At 38.6% G+C, this 26,133-nt stretch overlaps 1 protein-coding gene across 9 annotated transcripts in view; it reads right to left on the bottom strand.

Moving 5' to 3' along the window:
- Window positions 1-1,937: 1,937 nt before the first annotated feature.
- The window catches only part of CEP170 (centrosomal protein 170), a 220,860-nt gene continuing 196,664 nt past the window's right edge, over window positions 1,938-26,133 (bottom strand). For all 9 annotated transcript variants that reach the window (XM_075064198.1, XM_075064194.1, XM_075064196.1 and 6 more), the window contains 4 exons: window positions 23,977-24,065; window positions 9,483-9,576; window positions 6,853-6,904; window positions 1,938-4,257 (listed from right to left, as the gene is read on the bottom strand). In XM_075064198.1, coding sequence (XP_074920299.1) covers window positions 3,971-4,257; window positions 6,853-6,904; window positions 9,483-9,576; window positions 23,977-24,065 — 522 coding nt within the window. In that variant the 3' untranslated portion in view covers window positions 1,938-3,970. The remainder of the gene's footprint in view (window positions 4,258-6,852; window positions 6,905-9,482; window positions 9,577-23,976; window positions 24,066-26,133) is intronic.

Raw genomic sequence — 26,133 nt, forward strand, 5'->3', positions numbered from 1 at the left:
TGTAGTGTCTGGCAAAAGCGTGAGTAAACTATCAACCCCTCAATCCTGCATGCTTAACTTTAAGAAGCATGTAAACACACCCATTGACTTCTGTGAGATTATTCAGGAAAGTGAAATTAAGCATGTGCATGCTGACAGGATTGAGGCCCAAGTTTCTGCCTTGCAGATTTTTTTTTTCTAGGATTCAAAGGATATTTTGGCCCATGAGACAGGAAGTGCTCTTACTGGCTGAGCTTTGATCTCCCTCTTTATTTTCCCCTTTAATATAATTTTAAGCTACCTAGCAATAGATATTACTTTGCCTTTTACAACTGGGCGTTACAGGAGAAATAACTGTAGATTTTCTATTTGCCCAAGTTCTTGCAAAGCAAATCACAACTGCCTTGAGAATGTTAATCATATGCTTGAATTTTAAGTTGGATATTAAGGAGAGCCATTCTTCTGAGACTGATGAAACACACTGTTGTCTTTTGATGCAAAGCAGCAGTTGGGGGTAACCTTATCCTGTACAGGTTAATACTGAGATTCCATTGGCAATGTTCTTATTTCTCAGTTGTTCTGCATGCAGATGTGATGGCCACCAGAAATGCAACTTTGATGGATGTTCACAAATGGGTGGGGACCCATGCCTCCTGAAGTCAGCCAGTCAGGGCAGGCAATAGTCTGATTTCAAGTGGGAGCCATTTGAGACAAGTCTCTGAGCAACCTCTATTTGAAGAATGGTAGGTAGAATATCTGAAGAGGGAGGCCACTGATGAACTGCCACTTTCTGGAAACAATCATGGATTGCTGCAGTGCTTACAGAGAGGAGGGCTGTGTGTGTGTGAGGAATACAAGCAAGGAAAGGCATTCACTCCCAGCTGATGAAGGCATTTGCAGCTAGGGGAGGTACCTTTACAACAGTGGCAGCTGAGGTGGGGGCCACCACAAGGTCCGTGTAGAGCACAGGGGATGTCCCTACTGGGGTGTTAAGTGCTAGAGCCTTGCCTAATTGGAATCCATGGAGTCAGTTGATCCCGGGGTCCTTCTGCTGGTCTGAAGTTGAGAGCTGTGGAGCTGCTTCTGGTACTTCTGTCCAGTTTTGTGCCTGTTAGTCTGGAAGGGTTACTGAAGCAGGATCAGAGTTAGTCCCTTCTGTTGTGCTCTGTGCTGCACTGCCGAGTGCAGACACCAGAGCCTGAGCACTATCTTGCAACGGTGCTGTTTCTTGCATTGTCAGGTTGTAGGAGGGGTTGGGTTGAAGAAAGGCCAGAGATCTTATCCCCAGCCTCTGATGTGCACATCACTGAATGCTGAAGCCTGGGTACCAGTGCCAATGGTGGGGCCGATGGCTGAAGTTAGATGCTGGAACATGTTGATCGAGAATGTTTCTTAGAGCAAAATTTGTACATTAGGCTGCTACATTCAATGGAGCACATTCACATTACCCTGACTAGACAGGCCCCTGAAGAAAAGCATAGGCCAATTCCCAGCTGGGACAAGCAAAGTCACCAATCTGGAACAAAATCAGAATGTTTCAAAAGGATTTCTTACTCTTTGTAGCTCATGGAAAACAAGTCTGGAAACTACCATTTGCTGCTGCCAGAAGGCAGATCAAAGCTCATTTGTTTTAATTTCTGAAGGCAGAGTTTCCTTGGTGATTGACAGGTCTGAATTTTGCCTCTCTAGTTGCACAAGCAGAAGTAAAAACCAGTGTGGAAATGGTGAGCCTGGATGCAGGAAAGCAAGCAATAAGTATTATTGTCAGAGCAGTGTATCTGATTTGGAAGAAACAACATACAATGTAACATCTTCCAGGAAAGAAAGACTATCTGGAAGTACATTTAGGAAAATGCCATTTCCTAACTGAGTAATTTAATGTAAGTTCCAACAAAGCAGAAACATCTGAACCTTCCTAGTTCCAAACCACTGAATTACATATATACACCCAGATTACATAAAGTTCCAGAAACACTTTATTTAAAAATGGAGTTGTAAATGCATATATAACAAAATAACATACATAATAAATGTAACAAAAATAAATAAGGAGAATGTGTCCATACAAAATAACATAGTAAATGCAAAACGCTTCTTACAGAACAAAAGGGTGTAAATGCCTGAATGAACACAAACAAAATCTTGTGCGGAAAGCCTAAATTTTTAATTTTTCCTAAACCATTTCCTATTTTTCATGTGTCTGGGGAAAAATTCTGTTCCCAAGGATTAAACAAAAGAAAGAATTGTGATGGTGGTTTTGGTGCACTAATTTTTCAACACCTGACCCTATTTTCAATTTATTTTTGCCTTTCTGCACCATTTCAAACATTTTCTATTGCCTCTGTAAACTAATGGAGTAGAATATTGAGTTGTACAAGAAGGATATTCTGTTTTCTTTTAAACAAATATGAAATCCATTATACCACAAATTATTGGTTTTCTTACATCACTACAAAAATGTTTTTGCATTTCTATTAACTGGTCCAACTTTTTAGTGACTTCTGAAATCCTGTACAATTTAAAAATGTACAGAAAGTATTTTAAACATATGTCATATAGGATTATTGCTGAACTACTAAAGACCATTTCATAAAAGCTGCAAAACTGTATGTGTAACATTAATATAAAGAGACTGACGCAAAAGCAGGGAAATTCCAGTCTATTAGTTACATTTAACAGAAATAAGATTCCTCCAAATTAGTGTTCTGGAAATACAAGGTCATTTACTTTTATTTTTATTATTTCCAAATGTTACGTTACTGGGACAACTTATATAGAAAATAGGTTTATGTAGGATATTTTAAATAGACTTGCTTTTCAGTGGTATAAGCAAGAAATCTACATTAGCAGTCTTCTTTCAGAGTCCTTTTAAACGTATAAGACAGAGAGACAGACTTACGAGGATTCTACAGGAAAATATACAGAAGCAATTTATTCGCTTGGGAGTGAGACTATTGATCAATCAAGTTATGACTACTATCTCCAAGTCTTCAGAAGAAAATTTGACACCTCATGATCATTCCAAGAAACACAAATCCTTTTGTAAACTTATGTTGCATTTGAATTGGCAACTTAGTATGAGAACCCATTTGCCTCAATATGCTTTTAAATGTCCCACAAAGTTGTATGTGTAAACTTGTTTTATTGTTTCGACAAACATTTGGAGAGAAATGAGATATGAAATCCTTCTACTTTCATTCACATCAAAAAGACGTTTTGAACAAGACCAAAAAGTGCCAAATTGTCCTTCCGGAAAGTGGATTAAAACACTGCTCTGTTGAAACAAGTACAGTATTATCAATTTTTTATGTACATCAAAAGACTGACTCCTATTCATATTGATATGTTCACCTACCACTCCCAGCAAATTCTTAGTGCAAACATAATAGCTGAACTTCGTAAACTCCAAGACAATTTACACAGCAACAAGGTTATATAAATCACAGAACTGTTTGAAAATTTCAGTATGAAAGAATGAATGCTTTGCAAAGTCTGTCTTATCTTATACAATAATGTGTTATTGTACTCAAAGGTAATGTATCCTATATAAATCCTCTTATTCAGCAAACATAACTGTTCAATAATTCTATACAAACTTTAATTGAAGAGGTCCATTTATAGAACAGGTTGGCACAGGAGACTTGGGGTTTCAGTAACATTGGATGTTAATCTGCTTGCAGGTCACTTTAAAAGCATTGCTCTTAAAAAGAAAAATCTATGTATGGAAAGACTGCTGATATAATTCTGTTTGCAAAGCACACAACCACAAAGGCCAAACCTGCCACAATCTGCTTTTCTACATCGGTATCAATTTTCATCTGTATGGTTTGAAAAGGATGTGCATGACAATCAAAGCATCACAGTTAAAGAAAACTGGTTTAACAAACCAACTGCACTTTGAACATTTTTTTTTTGTATAAAAGTAACATAATGACTTAATTTATTTCTAGACATTCCATATTAACGGTAATTATGACAACAATTAATAATGTCATTCACGCATACTGGGATCTTCCTCCTCCCCATCTGGGTTGAACCTGTTGAAATGTATGCTGAAGTCAGGCTTGGATTCAACATTGTCAAATGCAGTTGAAACAGACATGACGGCAGGTCGAAGGGCCCTAGCTTCTGGTTGACAGTTTGGTTGTATCTGAGCACGGTTACTGTGAGAAACAGGGCTGGACTTATGTTTAGGTTGAGCAGGTAAGACAGGGCTTGTGAATCCTAAGTTGCTCAGAGCATCCAAAGTACCATCAGGGTCAATCATAGCATTAATCACTAAACCACAAAGGAGTGGAGGGAGGAAGAGAAACAAAACAAAAACAAAGATTAGGGTTTTGTGCTTTGAGAAAAACAACTCTTAAACAAAGTCTCTGTCATTTGAATTCATACACATCTTTGATTCCCTTCTCCTGGGTTAAGAGTCTGCAGACAACCTATTAATATGAATTACTCAGCACTGTTCTGTTTCATTTTCAGAGTCTGAATGGAAATGATGATGCAAAGATTCGGTTCTACTGATTATTTCTATAATGCCAGAATATTGAAAGAGATGCTGGCCTTTTGTCTACTGGACATTACAAAGTAATTACTCAAATACTAGAACATGATGGTGATTGTAGCTTGGTATATTACCTCTGGCAGAAGCCTTTTCATATACTAAGCATCAATACTTCAGGGAAACTATACAAAACCTATACAATGCATGTTTGGTTAGAAAAAAGAGAGGGTGAACAGTCTAAGACTAGCTGATGATCAACTTGTATCTGGTTCATGAGGGCCAATAGCCCTTAAACTGTAATGGCAGATGCAGTTCTTATTCACATACAAGAGTTTTTCTTTTGTAATATTACTAAGATATTATATTTCCTTCAGTAGTATCCTATAGTAGTAAATTCCATAAATTGATTAAATGCTGCATAAAACAGTAATTTCTTTTACCCCTTTTAACTGACTGCATTAGGAATGGGGAAAACTAAAGTACCTAACACAGCTTCACTGTACAATTAATAATTTGGTATGTTCAATGTGTGTATTTCTGCTTTCCAAACAGAATTGATCTGTTTCCATAAGGTGTAATTAGATTGTCTGAGCACCTAAATAATCACTGTTTTAATCCCAGATTAAATGTGTGCCCACTCATTCATTTTGTTACCCTTCTCAGGACCTCATATTTCTTAATTTTTTTTTAAGGTAAAGTGACTTAACCCAAACACAGTATTCAACGTATATAAATATGTATAATATTAAAATATATCCTTTATTACTCTTCATCCCTTAATACAGATATAACTCAGAATCAAATTAGCATTTTTGAGTTTGTGGACAGTGAGCAGATATCTTCAATGACCTGTCCAAGACATCTAGATCTTTCTCCTGACATTTTCTTTTTTAAAAAACATACATTAATAGAGGGTTTAAAATCAAATTAGAAAACAAAATAGCAAATTACAATACAACATACAAAAACCCAAGACGACACAACCCAATCTCACAAAGAAATATACATAAACATGGACCATTACTCTCCCATCAAAAATATAATCTGCTCTTCACCTCACACACACTTACGTGTGTATACATTTTATGTGTAGGTTCTCTTTAATGTAGTCAAACTCAGCTAATTAATAGTTTAAAGTTGCATTTTCTTTATTTCATAAGTGCAATATACATGTGATGCACTCTTAGCCATGTCTGCATAGCAAACTTCTATAACTGGAGCATACATCTCCACCCACCACACATCCTCATAATTAGTCTTGACACAGGAAAAAGCAATAGCTTAGCATTTATTTAGTATTTTGGTAGCTCTATGTATTATCAAGAAATTATTCAGTACTCTGAAGTAGAGGACAATGTAATTTTAAATATCCCTTTTATAGCATTAATCTGGAAGTCCTTAATTTTTGGACATAACCAAATAACCTGTTTTAGACACTCCCTACAGGCTGCGCTGCTACGATATTTTTCCTTCTTGTCCTGAATTGTTCTTTACATGAAGATATTAGTGCCTTGGAGAGGCCTTGATTTATCCAATCTAATCAGTCTGAATCTCTGCAAAACGGTCCCTTGTCAAATACACATATACATAAAAATACTGAATCTGTCAAGCCTTCCTGATGTAAGCTGCTTGTTTTCTTTTGGGAGCCCCTCTCCTTTTCATTTTAACTGTGGCCTTCTCTCTTCCATACAAAGTGCACAATCATATCCCCCCTTAGTTTTAAAATAAGTTAGTAAAGGCTCTTTACTGAGATGTTAACATTTATAATGTTTGATTACGGATTATCATTATTATAATTATTAAAACATTTTGGTTTATTGCTTTTATATATACATTATGGAAGTCTTGTTTTAGATTACATGGAGATCCTAACTACTTCAAACAGATTAATATATAATACACTGGTTCAAACAATGACATGAAAAATATTGTTTAAAGTTTCTTCTATGAACAGTAAGAAACTGGCCAATGGAGAAAATTTCTTTCTTTCCCGAGTCATGTAGTTTAGCTCAGTTCACAATATCTTCTCCCAGCATTCATATTTAGTAAGACGTGAATAAGGTTTACATGGTTTCAGTGGAAAATGTCTAACCTTGTACTTCAGGATGATTACTTTTACAAAGCAATGTACCATTATGCATGAAGAAGGTCAGGAAATTAGGGATTTTTACTCCACCCTGCAATCTTAGTTCCGTGAAATAGTGATGTACCATAAATAACTGTTTAAACCAAAGACTTGAATTAAAACAAAATAAATCAATGTGAACCATTTTGGAGAGCCTTAATTTTACTTTACCCTGGCCAGTATTTGTTAGGGGTTTCTGCAACGCATTTAGACATTATGCAGCAAAACTGTATAAAACATGAAATACCTTGCAACTGTTTTTCAACTCTTTTCAGCTCCTGCAAGATTGATGAAATCTCCTGGGGAAGAAACAAAATATTCAAACTTCTAGTGCTACTTTTCACTAAGAAAAAGCAAATTTAATAATTCAATGGTAAACTTAAAAGAAATCTTCTCATTTATTGTTTGGGTTGTATCTCCCTGCGGTAGGAATGGCTCTTGCTGGAGATGGTGGTGGTGGTGGTGGGAATAACCAGGGCCCCTGGCCAGATGGCCAGTTAGGTCAGGCTGCATTGCTGTGGGATGCACAACTGGTTGCCCTATGAGAAACAAAGAAATCCTCTGACTGACCAGTTGCCCACAGCAATTCCTTAAATGGGGTCCATGGGTATCAAGGCTCATTCCCTTCCTTGCTCATGGACCTGCAAAACCTATTCCCAACCATGAGCCAGACTGAATCCCCTCAGGGCACCAGGATTGGAAAGAACCATTTTGCCAGAACATTGAGGCAGCCAACCGGCAAGGCTTTGCAGGAAAGTTATAATATAAATTCATTTTTAGAGGATGTGGGGAAGATGCTTCATGCTTCATAACCTGATTTAGGGGTAATCGGGATAGCTTATACCACAGGACAAGAGGTATTCTAACTGGCAGAGGTTAGCTTGATGGTGGCTCTAATATAATTTACTGGAGTTGAGCACCCAGCTAACACGGTGACCATGACTGGAAAGTCTGAGCTGTACAGTCTAGGCATTCTTCTTTTAAAGCTAAGAATTTTGCAAAATAGCAACTGACTTCCAGAATTCTTTTGAAAGACTTGTGTACTGATTAATCCAATTTATGGATTCTTGAAGGTGGCCAAGACAGACTTGAGCCCATTATCTTGGATTTGATGGATTGAGGCAATATCTTTCAGCAGATTCCACATTTGAACATGACATCAATGGTCCACAAACAATAGTCCATGATAGTCCTTTGGAATTTTTTGAGAACATTTGGTCTAGAGCCAGTAAATACTGGAATTTTACAATCTGGTGCTAGACACTGACCAATAAACTGTTGATACTAAATACTAAATAGAAACCAGAAATTCAGTAGATGAGACCAAAAAAATTTGGGACTTTAATCTTTTGCCATAGGAAAAACAGTGAAATTAAAATAAATCAAGTTAGGAACAAACACAAAAACTAAAACTTCATTTTAAAATTTCTTCCTTCTATGAGAATCCTTAAATAAGAAGTATATATAAATGAATTTTAGGATACAAACTTAGACTGCTTGGTAAAAAAAAGACCTGCATTGAAAAAGACCTGAGACTACCTCTCTTAAGTACCACGTTTCTAATATTATAAGCTTACTTCAGAAGTTTTTATGAATTATTTGCCAAATTAAAAAAAAAACTGTAAATGTACCCAATTAATTCATAGCATTTCATCAGTAAAGTGGAGCTGCCTTTGAAAAATGAGTGTTCTATAGATATTACAAGACCAATAACAAATGTTCAGTGGTTTAAGAAAAAATAAAGCTGGATTTAGATGATCAAATCTGATAAAGTTCTAATATCTAGTGACTTAATAGACTGAAAACCAAGGGTTAATCAGCTTGTGATTTAGCCCATTGCAAGGAACAGCGTACTGCTGTGCTGTGAGAACGTGACTAGTAAATTCAGTCTCCTTCCTGGTCTCCCCACTGCTCCAGGAAGGAAGTAGACTTGATGGGTGTGGACACTCCAAATGCACTGGTGTGACTACACTTCCCATTCCTTTGGGCATGAGAAGGTGATGTAGTGGCTCTGCAGAGCATGTTTCCGTCTCCTTGCAGAAAGCAGTGGCAAAGTGCAATGGAATAAGGGGGTAACTCACATGCTCAACTCCCCTGCACTGGTGCTCAAGATGGGCCACAATCTGGCCTTAAATAAGAAGGAATAACAAATTCTTACTTACACATTTCATAATGTCAATTGAAAAGCAGAAAACAAATGTGCTTAACTTTGAAGATGGCTCTTTCTACAATATTTCCTAAATATTTTCATTCACCTACATCAAAGTACAACTATTTTTCTAAACAGTAAGAGACAGTAATTAAATGTCTTCCTCAAGCATGTGAAATAATTCCAGTGAGAATTCCTCCTTAAACATAATCCAGATTTTAAATTCTGAGGGTTACTAAAATATTCTTTGCTCAAATTAAAAGGTATTTTAAGGAGTCGGTGTTTGTTTTGACTCTTTGATTTATTAAGCCATCCCTCAGGGGAAAAAAAAAAAAAAAAAAAAAAAAAAGGTTATTTCAGGCCATTTCTCACTCAGTGACATGTTCTCAATACACTAGCCTTTGGTTTATTGTCCCAATGCAACATACCTAACAAAGTGCATATAAACACAATGGTTGAACGATGCCTTGTACTTTTAAATGAACATTCTTAAGATGCTGAATTCTAGAGAACAGAATGTTTTTCTTGTAATTTTGTTCAATATCCATGAAGTATGAAAATTTTAACTAATTTAAGAGCTGTTGAGGCAGAAAGTCTCCTAAATTCTCAAACTTTTTCTCAAAATTATTGCCTTGCTTCTTCCCGTTTAAAACATGCCCAATCGTTTATGAATCAGAAACCAGGTGAAAATGAGTCTCATTCCATCCCAAGAAGATACTTCTTCATACCATGCTTGAAGTTTTTACAATAGGAACTTCGCTCTCAGTTCGTAACTTGTTTTCAATTTCTTCCCAATTCCGGTCTTTGTCCTTAAATAATATTCTATAAACAAGAAATGCAAAAATTTTATTTTAAAAAGAGATATATTATCAAATACACTATTTTTCAAAGATCTACACACCTATGATGTGTAAAAAAAAAAAAAAAAAAAAGAGCCTTGAAAACACGGACAAATTGGAATTTGAAATAGAGACAATTGCTACAGGCCTAGCATTAAGGATTATATTTTCAATGCAATTTGCAGCTAACTCCTTGTGTAACTGCTAGTGACAATAAAAGTTGCAGTCACATCTAAATACCTGCATTATTTTGAAAACATGTATCTAAATATCACTCCTACTTTTTTTACCACACAGAACTGTGTTTTTTCAATCTGATGTTTTTATAACAGGCAAAAAATCTTTTATTGATCTTGTATTTTACAACAATTGCAAATAGAAGTGAAAAAAAGAATGTTAAATAGATCAAAGATGGCGGCTCATTTTCATTCCTTTAAATAAATTAATGGAAAATACAGCATGGTAGCAAAATAAAGAAAAATATGAAGACAGTTGTGTTGTGCAGACTTTATAAACTCATTTAGTAATGCTAATAGTTTTTTTGTTAATCAAACTTATTACAGCACATGGTTTCTGAGGGTGGACTGAAGATGTCTTTTCTAGTGCCCTAGAATCTTAGAAACTTCAACTGCATGTATGTAACTTAGTAACATGAGAGTTTTAGTACAGTGAAAACAAATTCCCTGTTATTGTTTATTTTAGAGCACTCATTATAGTAGGTCCTTCAAACACAATTTCTTGTTTTATCATTTCCCTGCAGTATTGAACGGTTTTTATATTCTCTTGCTACATCACATAATGTCATTTCAGGTTGTCAAAGTTTCACATCACAAAGAAAAGGGGACCTATGGATATTTAATATTTGGGTTACTGCATCCTTGTTTTCAAGTAGTGAATAAAAGCCACGAACTATCACACCATATGAGAGTATATCTCAAATTTGCCTTCCCCTGAATAATTCAATTGGTTATTAAATGAAAATGCAGCTGCAATCGTTGCATCTGTTAGTGGTATTTCAGAACCAGAAGGAATTTACCTATGTTTTTCCATTCAAGAGACAATGGCATCCATAAGTGTCAAGGCATGCAAATTGATTAGTTTAAAGCACCATCAAAAGGCCATACACTTTAAACAATCACCAAGTTAGTGGGGACTCTCTCCGGAAATCATTTTTTATGAAGTGCAATTGGTGTGATGTGTGGCATTTTACATCTCTTAAAGGCTTGGATTTTAAAAAGCGCCTAAGAGGGTTATGTGCCCAAATTCCATTGAATTGCAGTTGGTATGTGGCACCAGCTTCCTTAAAAATCTCAGCCTAAAAATTACCATCATGGTAGAAGGGTCTAATCTTTCAAAACTTGTGCTCCTTTATTATTTTGCAGGCAGCTCAAATTCGTCCTAATTGCTCCTCCTGACTTTGCCACTGATCTTCACGGTCACTGTTGTCTCAATATCAAACCAAACACCATGAGTTTTTCTTGTCAAACGTTTCTCTTCACTAAGAAGTGCTGTCTCAGAATATGTCTACACTGCAATCAGGAAGTGTGATTGTACCATGTGTAGACATATCTGAGCTTGCTTTGACTGGGCTAGATCAAAGCTAGCTTGCATAACAATAGCTGTGAAACGGTGGCAGCAGGGGGTGTGGCTAATATTTAGTCCTGTCTTGAGTGCAGGGGACTGGAGTAGATTCATAGATTCATAGACTCTAGGACTGGAAGGGACCTCGAGAGGTCATCGAGTCCAGTCCCCTGCCCTCATGGCAGCACCAAATATGTCTAGACCATCCCTGATAGACATTTATCTAACCTACTCTTAAATATCTCCAGAGATGGAGATTCCACAACCTCCCTAGGCAATTTATTCCAGTGTCCAACCACCCTGACAGTTAGGAACTTTTTCCTAATGTCCAACCTAAATCTCCCTTGCTGCAGTTTAAGCCCATTGCTTCTTGTTCTATCATTAGAGGCTAAGGTGAACAAGTTTTCTCCCTCCTCCTGATGACACCCTTTTAGATACCTGAAAACTGCTAGCATGTCCCCTCTCAGTCTTCTCTTTTCCAAACTAAATAAACCCAATTCTTTCAGCCTTCCTTCATAGGTCATGTTCTCAAGACCTTTAATCATTCTTGTTGCTCTTCTCTGGACCCTCTCCAATTTCTCCACATCTTTCTTGAAATGCGGTGCCCAGAACTGGACACAATACTCCAGTTGAGGCCTAACCAGCGCAGAGTAGAGCGGAAGAATGACTTCTCGTGTCTTGTTTACAACACACCTGTTAATGCATCCCAGAATCACGTTTGCTTTTTTTGCAACAGTATCACACTGTTGACTCATATTTAGCTTGTGGTCCACTATGACCCCTAGATCTCTTTCTGCCATACTCCTTCCTAGACAGTCTCTTCCCATTCTGTATGTGTGAAACTGATTATTCCTTCCTAAGTGGAGCACTTTGCATTTGTCTTTATTGAACTTTATCCGATTTACCTCAGACCATTTCTCCAATTTGTCCAGATCACTTTGAATTTTGACCCTGTCCTCCAAAGCAGTTGCAATCCTTCCCAGTTTGATATCGTTTGCAAACTTAATAAGCGTACTTTCTATGCCAACATCTAAGTCGTTGATGAAGATATTGAACAGAGCCGGTCCCAAAACAGACCCCTGCGGAACCTCATTTGTTACACCTTTCCAGCGGGATTGGGAGCCTCTCGAGGTCCCTTCCAGGCCTATGATTCTACTCAAGTATGTTACCAGGATCCTGAGCAAGCAGAGCTAGCCCATGCAGCCACTCACACTGTTGTGGCTTCACTGGTATTGTTACCCAAACTGGCTTTGATTAAAGCTACTTGGGTATGCCTACACATGCTGCAATCACACCTTCCCATTGTAGCGTAGACATACACTCAGTGAAGTGGGAACAAGGCGAAGTACTAAAAGGAAGAAGAGAATTAGTGCCTTAATAGACAAAGTCAGACCAAGGATAGGCATTAATAAAGCCTCTCTTTTCCAAGAAAACAGAATAAACCAGAACATTATCAAGGGTATGGAGAAAGATGACACCCTTGTGAACTTTAGGGCTCAGTAGATCTAGTGGGACAAAACCATTTGGTTACAGATATACCCAGAGAGGTGGCAGGAAGATATTCAAGGTTTTCTGGCAGGGAGTGAAGATGTAAAACTCACCTTCAAAGTTATCAAACTGCAAGCCCGTAGACCTGAAAGTCAGACTAATTTTGAACCATTAGGACTTACCTGCAGGCTGATGAGCTACAAAAAGAGTAAAGCTAGTTAGGTCCTGTAGTACTGGTGCAAATAACTCCTGGAGCCGTTTGGGAAATATCATACAGAGAATGAGCTCTGGCTATATTTCCAGCATCTTCTACTGGCTTGTCTGTCATTCTGGACATCAGTATGAACACAGTTTCTTTAGTGCTTACGAATTATTTACTGTTCCTTACTCCTTATCTGAAGCCATAATGCTCTGTTTTTGGCATCACACTTATTAATTTCTGATGAAATGATTGTGATGCGACAAACAAATATATTCATGTAGGGAATAAGCAGCTAGACCAGAAAAACACATTCCTGTTGAATGCAAAAATCCTTAGTACAAGAAAAGTTCAGAAAATCTAAGATATATAAGCAGAATTGTTTCTAAATATTCTATTTTCCAAAATTCACCTGGAGGCACTCAATGCTTTTCCAAGAAACTGCAGAAGGTATGTGACACTCACTCAGATATGACACTTCTATCTCTTCCCCTTTTCCCTCATTTACCCTCTTATTATCAATTTTATTATTTCAAATTTTTCCGACCTTCAGGTCAGGTGATCAGATTCTTTTACTGGCTTCAGTCTGAGTCATTCCAGAGTTAATGTTGTTTGTTTCTCCATCTTTTCTATTTTTCTCTATCTTTAGCGCTCCCTTATCTTTTAAATTTGTCCCTTTCCCCATACTGATTTTATCTAGCCTTTGTATTTTCTCTCTTTTTGTTCAATAATCTATCAGTATTTTCCTTTTCTGTGCTGCCTTTCCCCTGATTTATGCATATCTCCTCTGCACCTCCTGTTAAATCTAGATATAGACTGAAATATGGACACATCTATCTATCTACACATAGGCTTCTAGCATCAGGTTTCTAGGATGTAAAGGGCAAATTTCCCTTCTGTTGCCTCTCAAGTCCAATCACAACCACATTGAGCCATCTAGAATTTAATCAAGGCTACATACCTGTTGCCACTAGTGCTTAACTTCATGTCCCAACACTGGTAACTGATGGATCTCAATTACCTAAAGCTGGTCAGGAAAAAACTTCCAATACTTTTTAAAGTTGTTCCATTGTGTAGGGATCAAAATGGAACCAATTTTATTTTTAAAAACTGTATTTTTAAAAAGTGAAAATGGTACAGAAAACACTTCTGCAACAATTTTGATGTTTTTGATTAGTTTTTGCAACTTTTTTATCCAAATACTTATGGAAGTTTTCCTCATGTGCCTGCAAGACTGTTGCCTTTCCTCTCATCCCTCTCCTTGTGGTATTAACTTATCTTCTCTCAAATATACTTAACTGACAGTGCAGCTCTCCATTTTATTTTCATCACATTAGACACTCTGCTCCAAATATAGGAGACTTGAAAACCCTAGAAGTTAGCACGAACACAGATCTGCATGCTGGCATTGCCCTCTCATACCTGTGCTAGCTCTCATCAAGTTAGCATGTAGCTACATGAGGGGCTAGCTGGTTCAAGTATGTGCCTATGGTCTTAGATGGGTATATACACCTCTACCTTGATATAATGCTGTCCCTGGGAGCCAAAAAATCTCACTGTGTTATAGGTGAAACCGTGTTATGTCAAACTTGCTTTGATCTACTGGAGCGCGCAGCCCCACCCCTCCAGAGCACTGCTTTACTGTGTTATATCTGAATTCGTGTTATATGAGTCGTGTTATATCGGGGTAGAGGTGCACTTGGTGCATTGCTACTTGTGTCACAGCAGCTAAACTCTTCTTTTAGTGCACTAGCTTGATCAGAGCTAGCATGGGTATATCCTCCTGAGCTGGGAATTATACCCCCAGCTCGAAGTGTAGATGTGCCCTTTCACTCCATATGCCTCAGGACCCCCAAAAGAAACATTATATCTTTCCTCGTCCCTTCCTAGCTGCCTCATGCTCCTGCTTTAACCTCTTCTGATAACCTAGGGAAGAAGTTTCAGAGTAGCAGAAGTGTTAGTCTGTGTTTTTACATAGCAAGACAGACAAATTGTGCAGACTTTCTCTTCTCTGAGGAGCCACCACTATAAGTGACTTCCAAAAAGCTGGTGATATGATGCTGGGCAAGTGAACTGTGAAATTCTGGGGTGGTTTATGCAAACATTGAGATTCTTATTCATCATTGTCTATAGACAAATAGGGAAGAAGCCAGAAAAACAAAAACAATTTCTTTTTCTTTTTCCCCTCAGATTCATTTATTTCCTAAACACAGATGCATCTCAGCTTATTTTTAATCTCTAGCAAACATTCTTGTGTGGAACTGCTGAAATATATGTACTTAAATTCAGAACCTAACTCAGCTGGTCTTTTGGGTTAAACCACATAGGATATTGCAAATAAATAATACAGCAAAGAATAGTGCTCTCACTCCAAAATGTAAGAAACGTGTTTCTTGGAAATGACAGATTTTACCTCTTTTAGAGAGATATAAGTTTATAATTCTCAGGACACAATTCCTTAGCACAACTCCAGTTGCCCTGCACTGCATTTGTCTTTGGGGGAAGATTTTTCAGACACAAAGGTCAGCTAGGTGCCCACCTCTAACTGGTGCTTTTGAAAAATTCCTCTTGATTTTCAAGTTGAAGCACTCTGTTATAGTGCAAGATTGATAGCTGTCAGTCTTTGCAAGATTGATAGCTGTCAGTCTTCACTATGTTACTATGGGCCAAATTCTCTGCTGATATTATTATGCATCATTTTATATTATGAATCTTTTCATATAAATCAAGATTTAATCTACTCAATTTAGCAGGCGTGCACAACTGGCATATACTTATTCAAGTTTTCTACTAGTAAAATGAAAAATCTTTGATTGCATCACTGGGAGAGGTACTGTAGGAAATACTACTGGAAACTTTTATTCTGTATTTTATAGTATTATGCAAATGAATCATTCTGTTGTAAATGTACAGAACATGTATAGTATGCACAAATTTGGTTCGTGCTATACACCTCTACTCCAATATAATGCAACCCGATATAACAGGAATTTGGACATAATGCGGTAAAGCAGTGGTCGGGGGGGGGGGGGGGGGAGGGGCGGTGCACTCTGGTGGATCAATGCAAGTTCGACATAATGCGATTTCACCTATAACTCAGTAAGGTTTTTTTGGCTCCCGAGGACTGCATTATATTGGGCTAGAGGAGTACTAAATATATAATATCTAACTTACTTTCTAAATTTTCACATCTATAAAACAACTCAAATATGACTCTACTTAATAACCTGCTTCCTTCAGAAGGAGTTAAAGGAACTGTTGAATATACAAAGGCATACTGAATTCTAAATATGGTTTATGATGAATTGCAACTGGGTTGGCATCATTTTTTCATATCAAAAGGTATCAGGTTGCCCCCTAAGATGAGGGTTTACAAAGGAATAAAAAGTGAAAAAATGTTTGGAGTAATTTATAATTTATGAGGCACTCCTGTGACAGGTATCATGCTGGGAAACATTCAAGAACAATTCAACCAGTCAACAAGATTCCTACTCTAATGAAACAGACTACTTTTAATTATATAAAAAAATAAAAAATTCTGCATGAACATAACTGTAATTTCCTGGAGAGATTATACCAAAATATAAACCTGAATTATAAGAATATTTTGTTTCTAATTTCAACATTTTGAATTCTTTCTAAAAAAATTTCAACATATGAACAAGTTCCAATATATTAAATTTTGCATGTATCCAGATGTTAGCCTTTTACAATCCGCTATTAAACTAAATCATATCTTTCTTTGAGAAGCGATTAACCTTACACAGTTTATGAGTTCTGAGCATTTGCACTCTTCATTATAAAGAGTCTCATTCTTGTTAATTCTCCATACTAATGTTCAATTCAGATAATCTGATGTGGATTAGTGGAGAGGCAAATAAATTGCATTTTTCTGTAAATCTGCATACCATGAAAAAATTTGGATCTACATTTTATACAAAGATTAAGAACTTTAATAATATTTTAATAAATTGTAGTCTGTAAATCATCTTGAGAGTGGAAGAGGAAAAAAAGAGGAAGAAGAGACTGATAGGTTTATCTCTGATATCATAATCCCACAACCCAACAATATGATCATTCATAGTGGTGATGACAGGTAAACCAGAGAAATGGATGAATGCCAATTCTGGAACAAAAACTATGGGCTGGTCTACATTGTGTGTGTGTGTGTGTGGAGGGGTGGGGCGGGTGTCAATGTAGGATATGCAACTTCAGCTACGAGAATAGCGTAGCTGAAGTCAATGTATCTTATTTCGATTTACCTCCCATCCTCACGGCGCGGGATTGATGGATGTGGCTCCCCCGTCAACTCTGCTTTTCACCTGGTGGAGTTCTGGAGTCAACAGGGAGCGTGGCGGGGATTGATTTATCGCGTCTAGACGAGACGCAATAAATCGATCCCCGATAGATCGATCGCTACCCGCTAATCCGGCAGGTAATGTGGATGTACCCTACCTGTTCATGAGAGTAATACCCTTCTAAATGTTGTTTATAGCTATCAGCATATTCTGTTATTTTTAATGCAGCAGTCAGGTTCGGTAGATAAGTTTTTAAAAAGATTTTTCTCCACTGAGTCACACCACTTCTGCTCAAGAATACAAGGAAAACGATATATATATATATATATAGGTGTAACTGAATTCAACAGTGCTTTTACACTTTCACAAAGAATGTTATGTTTCTCTGTCTTTGTCTTTAAGCAAGCCTATTCACGATCACTACCACAATATCGTCCTCAGATATATTAACATCTTCACTGCTATTGCTAGCTGCATAATGCTGTGCTGGATGAAATCTGCGTTTTGGCAATTAATTTCAGTCATACATCTAAAATTACATCATACGAGGCATATCAGTCAAATTCTATATTGCTTCTTCCATGTATTTTTAAATTGCTGTATGACCAGTCAGAAAATTTTACATAAAATTCCCTCAAATTATTTTTACAGTACTTTTTAAATGCTGCTAGTTAATTCTGAGTACAATTGAAGTGGGAAATTAAGTTATGGAACTCTGAAAACTACATTTAGTGTTTCCATTCCCACATGCCTGCCAAAGTGGATTACCATATATAGTATTGTACATCCATAAAGCAGTCAAAAGGATGACATGCATCTTGCAAGAGTGAAGATTACTTTTCATTTTTGACATTTGTACTTTGTTAACTGCTGCAATATTTTACAAAGAAAGCTATCAATATACAAGTACCTTACTGTATATAAAACACTTAAGAGAATGAAAACACATGGGGTGAGAAGTACCTCTTACCCAGAAAAAAGTATCAAATGAAAAGCATTTGTAACTACCATCAAAAAGAGCTTAAATAAAAATTATTATTTGTATTGTGAGGACACCTAGGAGCCCCAGTCATGGATCAGGCCCACATTGTGCTAGGCACTGTACAAACAGAACAAAAAGACCAGACCAGACTGTCATAAACAGATAGCTAAGGGTTAATGTTTCTTTCACCTGTAAAGGGTTAACAAAGGGAACCAAACACATGACCAGAGGACCAATCAGGAAACCGGATTTTTCAAAGCTCGGGGAGGCGGATTTTGGGTCTGTGTCTTTGTCTGGTTCAGCTATGAGAGGAGATCTTTTTCTATCTTCAAGCTCTAGATTCTTCATGTTTCAAAAGTTGTAAGTACAAGGTACGAGAAAACATAGGCGTTATTGTTTTTTTTGTATTTACATGTGTGTAGTTTGCTGGAATGTTAAATTGATATCTCTTTTTGAATAAGGCTGTTTAATTCATATTTTTCTTTAAGAATAACCTGTTGTATTGTCCACCTTTAAATGCAGCAGCTTCATATTTTTATATGTCTTCTTGCATTCTTTTTATACTAAAGTTGTCTTTTAAGACTTGTTTGAGTTGTTTTCTCTCCTGGTAGGCTAAGGAACAAGGGAGGAAATTCTCTTTGGTTAGATCTACGGAGGTAGAAGCCTGCAGCCCAGGGAATTGGTGGGCAGGGGGAAGAGAGAAAGAAATCATTTCTGTTTCTTGTATTTGGTTGCGTATTTCTTTGTGTGACAGATACGAAAAGAAGCATTGAGCTTTGTCTCTGGTCGAAATTGTGATGTAAAGAGGTTGCATGCAGTAACTCTCAGGTTAGACCACAGTGGAACTTTCTGGGTGAGAAGAAAGAGCGGGGACTGAATGTGGGTTCTTTCCTTTGTGTCGACGTCAGAGTGCTATCTGAGTCAGTTGGGGTTCCCCAGAGATAAGGGTGGGGAACATAGAGGGACGCCCGACAAACCTGGAAATTTTTTTGTGGTTTATAGGAATGGCAGCGCCAGGATCGAGAATAATCTAAAGCTGGTTAATATAAGCTTAGACGGGTTCATGTCAGGTGCACCCAACGAATTTCTGCAATGAGGCAGCAGTACCCGATATTGGGAATAGCTTATCGTATAGTGCGACAAGGCGAGGTGGGAAGATACACATCGCACAAAGCCACGTGGAAATGATTATTTTCTTGTTCTCTGCTAGGGCTTTTAAAGCAAGAGAAAGGGTTTGGTTTGTAAAAGAGCGCAGCCAGAAGAATTTTATTTCGTGTTTCTCGTCTCCTTCGCCTCAACTTGGCTTGCATTTTCAGCAAGGAGTCATTAGGTAATGCAACAACGGGTCATTGTTAAGCAACAGAATTCCGACTTGGGATCAAGTACCAGCACCACACAGGGCTAATAAACTGGTTTTTCCTAGTTAATTTGCATGTAACAGAGTTAGCCAGAAGAAGAACAAAGGGCACTGTTGCTAAGCTGGTTGCTGGAAGAACGCCAGGAGACAAAAGAGAGACAGCAGTCAAACAACACACACAAAGGTGCACCCAACACAAGAAAACAGGAACACGACCTACAAAGGATGCCCTGAGAAAAGGAACGGCACCGCACAAGCATAACAAGAAAATGAAACCATAGAGACGGATGAACTAATTAAGGCAGAACAGAAGTAATGAGGAGCCCATAAAAGAGATCAGAAGCAAAATGCGTCCACGAAAGAAAACTACAAAAAGAAGAGGTGGCCTACAGAAGAAAACAAGAAGAAGAAGAAGCAGCCCACAGAAGACGATAGAACTCAGAGGGAGAACACAACCAAGAAAGTGAGAGAAGGAAAACACAGAAGCATCGATGGAGTAGCGGCAGGCTACGCGCATGCTCAGCCAATGCCTACACCTGTGGCAGTTGTTCAACCGCGCAAGAAATTTCCAACTAACAAGGCAGGTGTGAACTGAGGCTTCTTAGAAATTTTGAAAGAGCCTGACATTGGGTAGAAGCATCACTGAAGACCAGTACATGTAGAGCTGAGGTCACACCTCAGTGGAACTTAGCAGAGGTGGTGGCCTGAAATGCAAAGGCAAAATGAACGACTTATAAATGTTTCAACCAAGGCCCCCAGAAAAAAAAATAACAAAAAGACAAAATTGGGGGAAAAATAAATCCCCCCTGGGGATATGCCGTCGGCGTTTCAGAAACCCAAAAGTGGAAACCAGATGGGTCATTTCCCAAACACGCCTACTACGTTGGAAAGAATTATAAGGCTTGGATATCAGGAACCAATGTTCAATCCATTGACGAACTGCACCTCCTCATACAAATGGAGCAGTTCTTGGATGGTGTTCCTGAGGACACAACTCGATACAAACAGAACAAAGACACCAGACCAGACACAAACAGTTAACAATCTAAGTGTAAGACAAGAGACAACAGGTATATACAGACAGATATGGGAGAGTATAAGGAAACAATGATATTGGTCAGCATGATAGGCAGCAGGTGCTTGTTGAAAATGTGACAAGTGGGTGATGGAGGTTGGCATTATTGGCTGATTAGAAGTAGGAATGGACATTTTGATAGCGATGGAGAGATAAGAGGTTGGGTGGCAGTAGACCACGAAGGGCCTTAAAAGTGAAGACAAGTAGCTGATGTTTTATGTGACAGAGAAGGGTAAGCCAGTGCAGAGTTGCAAAGAGAGGAGTGATGTGGTCAAAGTAATGGGCTAGGGAAATGATCTCTGCAGCACATTTAAGGGGGGCAAAATTGCATTTGTCAAAGCCAGAAAGGAGGTTGTAGTAGTTGGGGCATGAGATGATGAGAGTCTGGACAAGAGTTTTAGTTATGTAAATGGAAAGTCTGTATTTTAGAGATATTGTACAGAAAGAGTCAGCAAGATTTAAACACAGTCTGGATGTGAGGTTCTAGACAGGGAAGAGTCAAAGATGACACACAGATTATGGACCTGAATGAAAGGGAGAATGGTGGTGTTGTCCATAATGACTGAGAAAAAAGGGGGAGGAGAGGGTGTGACATTACACTGCATATGTTTTATGAAAATATGCTTTGAATGTGACTGGAATATGCTTTATGCAAAAGGTCACCTGTAAAATATCATTACAAAGTTTATAATCTACTGAGTGTGTTCATCCTATTTATATGCATGTATCATTCTTGTGTCTGAAGCTAGAAATATGAAGTATAACTCTGAAGTCCTACTGTAATTATGCAAAGTGTGGGCCATTAATGGTGGTTTAGAATCCTAATGGCTCCCATTGACTAGGACAATTGGTTGTAGATGGTTTATTTACCTGCAAGCCTTCCTGTGTAGGAGTGGGCCAGCTTGCGGATAATGAAGAATGAGGTCTCTCACGACATGTGACCACATCACATGATACTGAAATCCATCTTAAATCTGGTACTTTTCCATTTAGAAGGAGGGGTGGGAAACCAGAGAGACAAAAGATTCCTGCCTTGTGCTAAAGCTATAAAAGAGGATGGAACAGAACGAAGGGGGCTGCAGTCATGAGAACACCCCTACTTTCCACTTAAGATGTCTGCTGGAACTAACAAGGACTGCACCGGGGAAAGGACTGGGCCCAGACTAGGGAGGAGTCTAGTCTGTGAAAGAAGCTTATTGGAACATCTCTGAGGGTGAGATTTTTCCTGTAATCAGTTTCTTAATGTATTAGGCTTAGACTTGCGTGTTTTTGCTTTATTTATCTTGGTGACTTACTTTGTTCTGTCTGTTATTACTTGAAACCACTTAAATCCTACTTAATAAAACACTTTTGTTTATTAGTAAACCCAGGTAAGTGATTAATACCCAGGGGAGCAAACAGCTGTGCATATCTCTCTATCAGTGTTATAGAGGGTGGACAATATATGAGTTTACCCTGTACAACCTTTATACAGAGTAAAAAGAAATTTATTTGGGGTTTGGATCTCATTGGGAACTGGATGTCTAGGTGACCTGCTGAGCAGTTTTTGGTTAAAGTCTGGTGCTTTGGGGGTGTGGACCAGATCTGGGTCTGTGTCGCAGTAGGCTAACATGTCTGGCTCAACAAGGCAGGGCTCTGGAGTCTCAAGCTGGCAGGGAAAATGGGCTCAGAGGTAACTTCAGCACGTCAGCTGACAGTCCCAAGGGGATCTCTGTGACCAAACCCGTCACAGAGGGCTTGGGGGAAAAATATTAGCAGTCATGTTTGGCCAGGTGGAGCGTAAACTGATGGCTGGACATCCATGAAGAGATGTCGGAGAGATAGGCCAAGATATTAGTTTGCACAGAAGACATATCAAAGTAGAGAGGCAGATTTGAGTCCTTGGCAAAAAGAAGACAGCTGAAGCCACGTTTCTGAATAAGATTATGCAGAGAGAAGAGACCAAGAACAGAGCCCTGTGGGGAACCTTCCCCCAGGCCCATCCCCAAAAGCTGGAAGTGGGGGATTCAGGAGGATCCTCCTAACAGCACACTGAAGAAACTATTAGATAGGTAGGAGGAGACCCAGAAGAGGACTGAGTCCTGGAAGCCAAGAGAGAACAAAATATTAAGAAGAAAAGCATGGTCAACTGTGTCAAAGGTGGCTGACAGGTTGAGGAGGATGAAGATGAAGTATTGGATCTAAGCCATTTCAGTGGAGTGTAAAGGGCAGAAGCTGGACTGGGGATGGTCTAGGATGAAAGTGGAGGAGGAGAACACTAGACAATGATTACGGGCAATCAATTCAATAAGCCTTTTTTAGCATGCTGCTCGTGGCCATGATACTGATGCACACACACATCTGAAAGACTGACAATATGAAAAGTCCACTGTTAGAAACAGTTTTTATCCTACTTTAAAACAGTTGAAGTAAGTACAAGAAAAACTTCACTATTTCATCCTTTGATTATGACCCTAAAGAATCGTCTCAAGGAAATTATGGTAACATAACCCTCCCTAAGAGGTGAGGCTCACATAGGAGGCTGAAGAAGTGTTGATGGAAATTCCAAACAGATTTTTAAAAAACTCTTGAATAGATTCTAAAATTTTATGGGCAAAAGAGATTATTGTGATCATCCAGTCAAACCTCCTGCATAATCCACAAACTATAAAATAGTAGCTATAGCTGCAACCCTTCAGAGATGTCAACATGAGATCCAGTAACCTGCTGGTACTAACTGTGTTGCGCAGATAGAAAATGGCAGATTTTGGTATACATGGGAAGGGTACAGTTATATTTCCAGTGCCTACTGCCATCTCCATGGGGGCAAAGTTAAAGTTGTGCGGGTGCTATTGCCTTAACTTTGAATTTCATGATTTTCAGAAGTTTAACTTCTAAATTCTGAAAAGGAACAAGGAACGCACTGCTAAGCAACCTTAAGTGACTGTTAATAAAGTTTTCTGTCAGTAAAATGAAAAAATATCTGAGGCTGGACTTCTTGCACAAAAGATATTGCAGGAAAGCTTCACAATCAATTGGAATTTAAATGCATTTGGGTGGAGATTAGACCTTTTGAACAGCAGCTGGGAATACTGTAAGCAAGAACAGAAGAATAGCTCCTTTGTTCAAGTTATGACAGATCTTGCTATTTCCCTTTAGGGTTTGCCACAGTTTTCTCTATCCTTGTTCAAATCATGTGCATAATTTCCATAAGCAGTCATTCCTTTCCCAACAGGGAATTAATTCATTTCAACAGTCAAAATTTTCCCTTGACCACCGAGAAGTTGAAGCAATTGTATCTTTTTAAGTAGATAAGTGTACCAATATACTTGATATACCATGCATTCTGCATTTTACTGTTACTCTCTGGAATGTGAATCTAAGAAAGAAACTTCTGAGTGAAGAAAAGAAAAAAATGTCCTACCTGATTTTACCAGCTGTTTTGTCTATCGATTGTCTTATCTTCCGAGAAAACTGGAAGACTGAGGATAATAGCAAGCTGTCTCCCATGACCTGAATAATTATTTAAAAATGGAAAAATTAGCAGTGCACTGAGAATTAAATACTGTGATACAAACAATTTTGCACATTTTGAAATAAAGATTTTGTTTTCCTCTTCCCACTTCGCTTTGGCAAGAATTTGCCTATAAATTTACTGTTTATTAACATGAGGAATTAATACTTCTGTGTTGTTCGGGGTCTACTGTAATCAAGCACTGTGCAGGTTTTTACACAAAGCTCTTCCAGTTTACCTCACTCCTTACCTGAAACACTATTGTTGTTATTATTGTCCTCTTTAGTGCAACAGCTGCCAATCATAGTGAACTGTGTGATGATTTAGTGATGTGTGCAAACAGAAATGAACTTGAGAACAAACTAATTTTCACTTGTAATCTATGGTAGAAATTAAACCCAGGCCTCAGAGAAATAATTCACTTCTGTAACTCAATATTCATTACTTTGTTTAGTATCCAAGATAGACATCATCTAGACTTTATAGTGTTCCTATCACCCTGGTATCTGAAGAAATGGTTACTCACCCTGTGCAATTACTGTGGTTCCTATAGACACGTGTCCCTACGGTGCTCCACTCTATGTGCACTAATGCCCCCTTGTGTCTTTGGCTGGAGATCTCTCATAGCAGTGTCCACAAGGTCCATGCATGCGTCTTAATTAGTTTTGTGCCCCGTGCCATTGTTACAGAGCACCGTGTGGGCAACCACCCTCAGTTCCTTCTCTTCTGTGAAGGTTCATAGCAGAGAGCTCAAAACAGAGGGGCAAGCAGTGTAGCACCAGTAGGAACTTCTCTGAGTAGCATCCCTACAAGTGCTCTGTTCTAGGTGACTATTGAGCAGTATCCTCTAAGGTGAAGGGGGCTTCTGAGTCAAGTTCAGTACGGAGGAAAGTACAGCAGAGCCAAACAGAGTATCAGAGGCAGAGTTGGGAATTATAGCATAGTGTTCAATGAACATATGTATAGACGCCCAAGTAGCAGCTTTGCAGATTTCAGTAATCACCCTGTTCTTGAGGAAGGCATTAGAAGTGACAATGGACTTTGCAGAATGAGTACATTTATCTGATGGTGGATGAATATTGTGAAACTCATAAAAACAGTTAATGCATCCTGATATGCATATGGAAACGCACTCTGGTTAGGTCAAAAGGGCTGGCAGTCTATCTGCTAATGAGGCGAGTAACCTATGGTTCTTTCTGAAGGGCTTTGTCTTATCTAGCTAGAAGGCCAAGGCTCTCCTGATGACAAGGGAGTGTAAGAGTGCCTCCCGGTGATTTAGATGCAGTTTGGGATGGAAAACAGGTAGGTGAATTGAATGACTGGTATGGAACTAGGAAGAAACTTTAGGTAAGAATTTCAGGTAGAGCCACAGCATGACTCTGTCCTTAAACAGTGCAGGGGAGGGGTATGCCATTTCTTCAACCGATTGTGCTGAAAGGATGGCTATCAAGAATGCAGTCTTCTCTAAGAAATGAGGCAGTGAAGGTTCAAAGAGAGGTCTGAGAGGCATTTAAGGACCACATTGAGGTCTAGTTCCATGAGCCATCCATCAATCATGCTTTCAGATGAAGCATCATGAAATTGGGATGAAGAATCTTCCTGCCCTCCTGGTAGAGGAGATGGGGGACTGGTGTGAAGAGTATTCAGAGAATAAACAAGCCAGCTGTATCACGTACAGAAACTATATTTGCCTGGGCCAAGTCAGAAAAGACGGTTACTCACCTTTGTAACTGTTGTTCTTCGAGATGTGTTGCTCATATCCATTCCAGTTAGGTGCGTGCGCGCCGCATGCACGTTCATCGGAAGATTTTTACCCTAGCAACACTCGGTGGGTCGGCAGGGCGCCCCCTGGAGTGGCGCTGCCACGGCGCCGGATATACACCCCTGCCGACCCAGCCGCCCTTCAGTTCCTTCTTGCCGGCTATTCCGACAGAGGGGAAGGAGGGCAGGTTTGGAATGGATATGAGCAACACATCTCGAAGAACAACAGTTACAAAGGTGAGTAACCATCTTTTCTTCGAGTGCTTGCTCATATCCATTCCAGTTAGGTGATTCCCAAGCCTTATG

The sequence above is a fragment of the Chelonoidis abingdonii genome, chromosome 3, assembly GCF_003597395.2.
Source record: "Chelonoidis abingdonii isolate Lonesome George chromosome 3, CheloAbing_2.0, whole genome shotgun sequence".
NCBI classification, from domain to species: Eukaryota; Metazoa; Chordata; order Testudines; family Testudinidae; genus Chelonoidis; species Chelonoidis abingdonii.